Source organism: Apodemus sylvaticus, chromosome 8 (assembly GCF_947179515.1).
Source record: "Apodemus sylvaticus chromosome 8, mApoSyl1.1, whole genome shotgun sequence".
Lineage (NCBI taxonomy): Eukaryota > Metazoa > Chordata > Mammalia > Rodentia > Muridae > Apodemus > Apodemus sylvaticus.
Window position 1 is genome coordinate 61,565,516 of NC_067479.1, and position 8,901 is coordinate 61,574,416.

General features: G+C 49.4%; 1 protein-coding gene across 1 annotated transcript; it reads right to left on the reverse strand.

Moving 5' to 3' along the window:
• Positions 1-3,505: 3,505 nt before the first annotated feature.
• On the reverse strand, positions 3,506-8,665 carry LOC127690692 (uncharacterized). Its single transcript, XM_052190260.1, is given in 9 exon segments — positions 3,506-3,780; positions 3,783-5,477; positions 5,480-5,747; positions 5,750-6,349; positions 6,352-7,007; positions 7,010-7,126; positions 7,163-7,736; positions 7,738-8,256; positions 8,294-8,665. Coding segments are annotated over 9 exon segments (5,076 nt in total).
• Between the last annotated feature and the right edge of the window lie 236 nt (positions 8,666-8,901).

The window sequence follows — 8,901 nt, forward strand, 5'->3', positions numbered from 1 at the left end:
AGAAACTAGGTAAAAGGTCACATTCCAGAGCCAGCCCTTTGTGAAGAGCTAGGCAAAAAGGCCTTGAATAGGTGATCCTGGCCCCATAAGGTAACTGGAAATGAGCTAATTATCTGCTTATCTTGCTTCTGTAAACTGCTTACACCATTACCCCCATCCAGGCGTCCACGCAGCTATAGACCTCCAAGAAAATAGGAAACTAATTGGTCCACGGAGTGCAGGCTCTGATAATTTAAACTGATTGGCCTAAAAACTATGGAGTGGTACAAATCGATTGGCTCGCACTACACGGGCTCTCGATGCTAAGGAATGATTGGTTTGTGATTCGCGGGCTTTGTTGTAAACTTAAAGCTGTCACAATTCTGCACTGGGGGTCCACAGTTCTCTACCCCTGCATGGTATACGGCTGTGGAACCCAGAGTTCTGGGATAAAAAAAATCCTCTTGCTATTGCATCAAGACCATTTCTCACAAGTGATTTGGGTGTCGCCTTCCAAGGCATGGGGCGCTGGGGCGCCCTCTTTTATTGGGTCTTACACCAACACAATGGAATTCGCTTTACTTGTGTCTGCCTCCTACAGCATCAGTTCTAGATCATTCTCCTGGGTGTGTGCTCAGAAACAAAGGAGGGAAAATATGGGCCAACTGTTTTGTAGAGATTCTATCTGTCCTTTGGTGACATGGCAGCTGGTCTGGGAATAGTCGCTGAGGTGAAGTTTTAATGTTTTACCACAGTCCCTGAACCCACATTTGCCATCTGCTGCAGCTGACCTGTGTATCTACAGTCACCCCCATACCCCCAGGGGGGAAAAATCACATTTGAATTCCCTAGAGCCTACTCTGATGATATTGAAGATGAGCGCCCCCCCCCCCACACACACACACACTTTGGAAGTTAATGAAATCTGGAAGAAGTCTCTAGGTTGGTGCCTAGTTTGACAGGGCTAACCTCTTAGGAGAAGAGACTCCAGCCAAGTCCTGATACCATGTGAGTGTCCAGTTTAACTCAATGATGACATTAATCAAAGTTAATAAAGATCCCACAGCTAAGAATGCAGTCCTATAACACTGCCCTTCATGTTAGCAGACAGTCACTGTAGGACCCCGGAACGGGAGACCCCACTCGAGTCTCAGGTCGACGCACACCCAAGGAAACACGAGAGACCGGCTTGATGCAAAAACATGAGGCAGTTTAATGGCGGAGCTCTGGGCCGACACGTGTCTTGTGCAAAAGACAGAGGAGCCGGCCCAGAAGCTCAGAAGCTAGGGGTTTTTATAGGAAAGGTGAGGGGGATTCGTGCTTTTACATGATTGGTTAATTCATACACAATTACATCAGCGGGTAATACGTGCAGACCGGCACATCAGCAATGGGGGAAAGCAGGAAACTTATTATTGTTAGCAAAAGTGTTGGGGGAAGGAGTCGAGATGGTCCCTGACTCAGCAGAGGTTGTTTAGGCAACTTCCTTATCTTTATGACCAGTCAGTTCCTGGAATGTCCTAACGTCCTTGAGTGTGGGCCCAACCTGCCTGGGTGGGCCCAGCCTGCCTGGGCTTGTCTAGGCTTGCCTGGGCCTGTCCCTGGCCTGCCTTTGTCCCTGGGCCATGGGTTCTGTAGAGTTTTGACTTAATTTTATTTTTAAGCTACATCATTCCCCTCTTCTATTTGTTTATAATTTTAATCTTAAAATTTTTAAAGCTCAGTATTTCTTTCTAGAAAGTGGTAAGCATATTCTTCTACTTCCTTGGGCAAAGGATGATATTGTTTTTGCAAAATCATGAGTTGTATAGCATTTACTCTACTTTTAACAAAAGCTATGCCCTTATTTATTAGACATGGGCCAAAGACAAAAACAGGGCATATGATAAGTATAGGTCCTGCGAGGGCAGAGAGCAAGGTGGTCATCCACGGGGATTTGGAATACCAGGATTCGAACCATCCCAGTTGCTCTACTCATTCTCGCTTTCTCTTTTCATGCCTTTCTTTTAATTTCTGCGTGGAATCTCAAACCACTCCTGTGTGGTCTGCGAAAAAACAACACTCTTCTTTTAAGGCTGCACACAATCCCCTTCCTTTAAGAATAACAAGTCTAATCCTCTTCTATTCTGAAATACTACCTCAGATAAGGAGGTCAAGGATTTCTCTAATGCATCCACAGACTTTTGAAGCATTTCTAGATCTTCAGTTACAGCTTGCTTAAGAGACTGAAAGGAATGAGCTCCTTGTCTTCCTTCTACTAGAGCCGTCACACCTGTTTCTACTCCTGCTGCAATACCGGCCCCAATCATCATTGCTAGAGTTACAGAAATGGGCTCCCTCTTCATTCTTCCGTTGACATATTCATCTAAAAAGGAAGCAGGGTGATAATACATTCGTGGTAAAAGTTGAACCATAACACAAAAATCATGAGCGGGGTTAAAAACACTAGTTGACACACAAGGGGTGAGTCCTGTATTACAGGCCCGCCAGCCGACTGGGGAGGGTACAAGACAGGACCCAGTTTTTGCCTTACTCATAGAGTGAGTTCTGCCACATAAATGTCGGTGGGAGGGAGGGGGATTCCCGAGGCAATGTCCTGTACTCCCTCCTGATGTTGTTACCTCAGTCAGGGTCAATTTCTTTCCTGTCCCCCATGAGCAGGAAGTATGATCAGTAGTTTCATTAACATCCCCATTAAACGCAATACCTTCATAGTAGGGGGGTCCTGACGACAAGCCTAACCAGCAATCAGCAGTTGCATCTGGGTCAGTCCTGTTCAGGGACTCCTCTGACTAGGTTAAACAGTCTCTGCCCTGTTGATGGATATGTGGGGATCACGGTTGAGGGCCCGAGGAGGCCGATGGTGCTAAGAGGTCCTACTGTCTTTTGAATAGATGGGGCAGTCACAGGGGCTGGAGGTTTGGGTCTGGCCGGGGGGCCTTGTTCTGGAAGAATCTTGTTAGGCCCCACAGGTACTGGAGTTGGACTCTCTATTTTGAGTCTGATCGATATCAGGGATCCAGGTTTACTCCCGTGGTTATAGTAAACCAGTCCCCAGGACAACCCACTTAGCCACATAGGTAAGGGGGTACGTTTCCCTGTGTCAGTGAATCGGATTTTTATATAGTCCAGGTCCTTAGGAGAACAGGGTTTGTCTGCATATAAGGGAAAAGTGACATGTCGCCCCAGTCCTGAATTCACAAAGGAAAAGGTTATACGATCAGCCAAGTGGGTAGACCATTTCCAATCTCCATCATTCGAACTTACACATCTCCAACGCCTGCAAAAGAATTCATCTGGCCCTCCACAGCCCCCAGAATCAGTGGTCCCGGGGCAGGCATAAAACCCCTTGCTCCGAACAATGTTAGGGGGAATACTCTTGGTGATGGGATTCATGGAGTGAAAACAGAATCCGAGATCCGGCCACCAAGTGCCTGGAGGTGCAACAGTTTGAGCTCTACCTATAATTCGCCCCGTGCTAATGTCTGATATCTGCCAAACCAAAGATAGGGAAGCATGGGAATTATCAATCTTCAGTGGGGTGCAAGTGGCGTAGACGTAGCTTAAGAGGATTATTAGTCTTTTCCAGAGCCCACTCATCTCGATCAGGTCCGCGGGGAGCCTTCTTAACATGTGAGGCGTGGACCCAGGTGGGGATTCCTTCTACCTTTATGGCAGTCGGTGTGGTCAGCAGTACTAGGTAGGGTCCTTTCCTCCGAGGTTCGAGGCTCCCCACCCGATGTCTTCTCACCAAGACTGTATCTCCCACTTCAAAGCGGTGTGGCACCTGCAGGTCGTCCAAGTGTAGGTCTCTTTCAACTGTTTCCAGATCTCTTTTTGGACGATCTCGAGGGCCTTTAAATGGGCTAGAAGGCAAGACGAGGGGATGAGGGAGGGGGGTACGTCAGGATGTACTCTATCCTCTGTGGTTATGTGAATGGGCGGGGGCGCCACAAACATTAATTCAAAAGGTGTTAAACCTGAAGCTCCGGGGGTATTTCGAACCTGGAACAGGGCATAGGGGAGAAGGGCTGTCCAATCATTCCTGCTGGTCTCTAAGATCAATTTAGTTAAGGTCTCTTTTAGTGTTCTATTCATTCTTTCTACCTGTCCTGAACTCTGGGGTCTATAGGCACAATGTAATTTCCAATCTATCCCCAGTTGTCTGGCTAATCCCTGACTTACCTGGGCGACAAAGGCAGGTCCGTTGTCTGACCCAATTACCTTAGGTATCCCAAACCGAGGAAAATTTTCTTCAAGTATCTTCTTGGCTACCATGTTAGCCGTGTCTCTTTTGGTGGGAAAAACCTCTGCCCACCCTGAAAAAGTGTCTATAAAAACTAGAAGGTATTTATTTCCATACTTTGCTGGCTTTACCTCAGTAAAATCAATTTCCCAATAGGTTCCCGGTCTGTCCCCTCTTAAACGTTTTCCGCTACTGGTTCTGTTCGGCACTGCGTTAGTGAGTGCGCAAGCTTGGCAATTTTTTATCAATTCTTCCACTATCTTGTGTAGCTGTGGGATATGATAAGGGGACTTATCGGCCAGCTTTATCATCTTTTTTTCTCCCAGGTGGGTGAGGCGATGTATGTTAGTCAAGTATTCTAGCCCCTCTTCTCTTTTTTCTAAAATCTCCTCTGCTGACTGTGGTGGGGCTTTAAGGGTTAAAATTTGTGGCCCTTGTGCCGCATCTTTTGCTACCCGGTCTGCCATTTGATTTCCATTTTCTATTGGCCCATTTCTCTTCTGGTGTCCTGGACAGTGAATGATTGCCACCTTGCGGGGCAAGTGAGCAGCTTCTAACAGGCTGAGAATTTCTTCTTTATTTTTAATCTCCTTTCCAGCAGAAGCTAATAGTCCGCGCTGCCTGTATATTGCTCCATGGACGTGGGCAGTTGCAAAGGCGTATCGGCTGTCAGTGTAGATATTGACAGCCTTTCCCTCTGCACGCCTCAAGGCCTGGATCAGTGCAGTGAGCTCTGCCTTCTGAGCTGATGTCCCTTCAGGTAAACTGCTGGCCCATATGATAGATTTTCCATCCACTACCGCTGCCCCAGCCCTATGCTTACCTTCTACCACGAAGCTGCTGCTGTCTGTGAACCAAGTCATGGCCCCAGGCCAAGGACGATCAGTTAAGTCTGACCGAGTTCCGGCCTCCTCAGCTAACATATCCCCGCAGTGGTGTATGGGGGCTTCATTGGTCTCAGGTAGCAAGGTGGCAGGGTTGAGAATAGCAGGTGGAGCAAAGGTCACCCGCTCGGTCAGCAAGAAATTCTGGTAGTGGGTCATCCTGGCATTAGTCATCCAACAGTCTGGAGGCTGCCAGATGACGCTCTCGAGGGAGTGAGGGGCCACTATGGTCACATTTTGGCCCATAGTTAGCTTATCAGCATCTTTTACTAGCACTGCAGTGGCTGCGATTGCCCATAAACATGAGGGCCATCCACTGGCCACCAGGTCCAACTTCTTTGACAGGTAAGCTACAGGGCGCTTCCAAGTCCCAATGTCTGAGTAAGAACCCCCCTTGCTACTCGATTTCTCTCATCGTTGTACAAGGTAAAAGGCTTGTTCAGATCAGGTAGTGCTAGAGTGGGGGCCTGTAGCAGCGCCTTTTTTAGGGTTTCAAAGGCCAATTGGTGTTCCTCGGTCCACACAAATTCCCCTTTTTCTCTAGCCAACGGGTATAAGGGGGCTGCCAGGGTAGCAAACCCTGGGATCCAGAGTCTGCAGAACCCCGCCGTTCCCAGGAAATCTCTTACCTGGCGAGAGGGGTGGTTGGGGTCGGGATCTGCATCACTGTCCGCTTTCTGGCTTCTGTGAGCCATCGCTGTCCATTCTTCAGAGTGTATCCCAAATAGGTCACTTCCGTCTGACACAGCTGTGCCTTTTTAGCTGAAACCCGATACCCCAACTCACCTAGCTCAGCCAGGAGATTTTGTGTCCCACGTTCGCATTCTTCATGTGTCTCGGTTGCAAAGAGAAGGTCATCTACATATTGTAGAAGGGTTGCTTGTGGATTGTGGGCTTGAAAAGGAGCCAAATCCTGATGTAAAGATTCATCAAACAGGGTTGGAGAATTTTTGAACCCTTGAGGCAACCTGGTCCAGGTGAGCTGCCCCATCCGACTGCTCTTAGGATCCCGCCATTCGAAGGCGAACAGGGGTTGACTGTTAGGGTGCAATCTTAGACAAAAGAAGGCATCTTTAAGGTCTAACACTGTATACCAGGCTCGTTCAGGCGGCAGTGTGCTGAGCAGGTTGTAAGGGTTGGGAACGGTGGGGTGTATGTCCTGTATTCTTTTGTTAACTTCTCTAAGGTCCTGTACAGGACGATAATCACCCGTCCCTGGCTTCTTCACTGGAAGGAGGGGGGGGTATTCCAGGCAGATTTACAGGGGACCAGGATCCCTTCATGGATTAGCCAGTCGATGTGAGGACATATCCTCTCCCGAGCTTCCTTCCCCATAGGGTACTGACGGATCCTAATGGGGGTGGCACCGGACTTGAGCTCCACCACTACTGGAGGGGCCTGCTTTGCCATTCCCATCCCTCCCGTTTCAGCCCAAGCCAGGGGAAACCGATCGAGCCAGTCCTTCAGCCTTTCAGGGGTGGCAGCCTTTATCTCCTTCTCATAAATCCAGTACTCTTCTCCTAACTGCAAAGATAGTTCCAATGCCTGGGGAGGGGCAGTTCCCCAGGGCAATTCCGGTCTAGAGGGGGTGAAGGTTATTTGTGCCTTTAATTTGGTCAGCAAATCTCTTCCCAGTAGGGGTATAGGACACTCAGGAATGACTAGAAACGAGTGAGTTACTATACTCTTCCCCAAGGCTACTGTCCGAGAGGTAGTCCATGGGTAAGATTTTTGTCCCGCAGCCCCGACTACCAGTGTTTTTTCATTTTTAACCTTACCCAGAGGAGTTTTCAGCACCGAATATTCTGCACCTGTGTCAATCAAAAAATTTATGGGAGTTCCCTCCACATGTAGGGTTACCCTAGGCTCGGGGAGGGGGACTGATCCCTGTCCCCCCAGTCTTCATCAATCCCGAGGGACAATATCTTTGTCCCCTGCTTCTTCTTGGGGTACTCACGGGCCAAGTGTCCTTTTTCTCCGCAGTGAGCACACTGATCTTTCCCCAGAGGGGGGTGGTCTCTTCTGGGGTTCCTTGGCTCCTGCCATCTTCCACCTCCCAGGTTCCCTAGCTGTCTGTTCCTATCTCTCCTATCCCTGCCTACTACTGTGGCCAATATCCTAGTCAAAGTCTTTTCTTGCCTCTTTTCTCTCCTATCCTCATCCTTTCTTTCTCTTTTTTCTCGTTCTTGCTTCTCTTCCTCTGTCTCCCTTTTGTGATACACTTTCTCAGCCTCTCTAACTACATCCCTTATTGTATAATCCTGCAGTTCCTCGATCCGTTGCAATTTCCTCCTAATGTCAGGGGCCGACTGCCCAATAAAAGCCATGATTACACAGGCTCGTTGCCCCTCAGATGTAAGATCGAAGAGGGTGTATCTTCTGTATGCCTCCGTGAGCCTTTCCAGGAAAACTGAAGGGGGTTCAGTCGGTCCCTGCATGACCTCTCTTACCTTAGCCAAATTTGTGGGCCTTCGTGCAGCACCTCTGAGACCCGCCACTAGAGCCCGACAGTAATTGGACATCCGTTCCCTACCTTGTGCCGTGTTATAATCCCATTGAGGACACAACAGGGGGAATCCTTCATCTATCCCTTCTGGGGGTCTGGACAAGGTGCCCAGCATTGTCTCAAACATTCTTTCGGGCCTCAAGAACAATTCCCTCTCTCTCTTCAGTACTGAACAGGGTCTGCAAAAACTGCTGACAATAATCCCAAGTGGGCTGGTGTGAATACATCAGAGACTCTATTAGCCCTGTGAGTCCTGCTGGATTATCTGAAAAAGGGGGGTGGTTAGTTTTCCAATTGTAAAGGTCAGAGGAGCAGAAAGGCCAATATTGTAAAAGCTGTAAGGCATTCTGTTTATCTGGACCAGGGGGTGGCCCAACAGCCCTAAGGGGAAGGGCCACCGTGGAGTCAGCTGGTCCTTCAGGGATGGCACCTCGCCGGCTCCTTGTTCCTGCGGAGGGGCCCTCCCTCTCCCCGACCTCTGGAGCCGGAGCAGGAGGGGGAGGTGTCGGGGCCAAGGGTTGGGGTGCGGGCTGCGGGGCACGGGGATAGGGTGGAGGAGTGGGCCATTCGGGGACTTCTTCTATCTCGGGGTAAATCTTCGGGACAGACGCCGGTGAAATGTCGCGTTTTCCACCTTTCAGCTGTGGTTTCGGTTCCTCGTCCGCTGCCCTCCCGAACAGTCATAATTAATGGGAGATGGGGGGTGGAAGGGCAGAATGGCCGGGGCATCAGGGGATGATTAGAAGTGAGAAACGTTCAGACCCATTCGGGTGGGGACCGTACCAAGTCTTCCCACACCGTAATATACGGCTGCTGGTCTGGATGTGCTCCGGGTCCTTCCTGAAAGACAACAGCTTTCACGGCCCCGATAGTGAGCAAATCAAAAGTCCCTATCAGGGGCCAGCCAACTCGGAGGGTGGGCCACTCCGAGGTGCAAAAAGTCTGCCAAGGCTTTCTCTTAATTTCTACTGACAAATTCCTTCCTCTGGCCCTAACATCCGTCCAGTGGTCCATAGTCAAAGATAAAGGAGTCGTCACAGTCTGCCCCATTTCAAACAACAAAAGGCACAAAAACAAAACACAGGCAACAGTTACAAAGACGTCCATACACACTCTCCCACGTCTGGTCTTGAACAACCAACCAAATACAACCCCCGAGGGTGCAGGGTCCCGCACTCTCTCTCTCTCGGGGAGAAGGAGTACTCCATCTTCTTCGTTCTGGAAAAACACGGTCAGGCTCTCCTGACCGTCTCCCACCCTTAGAGCATCCTCCAGGGCTGCAGCCT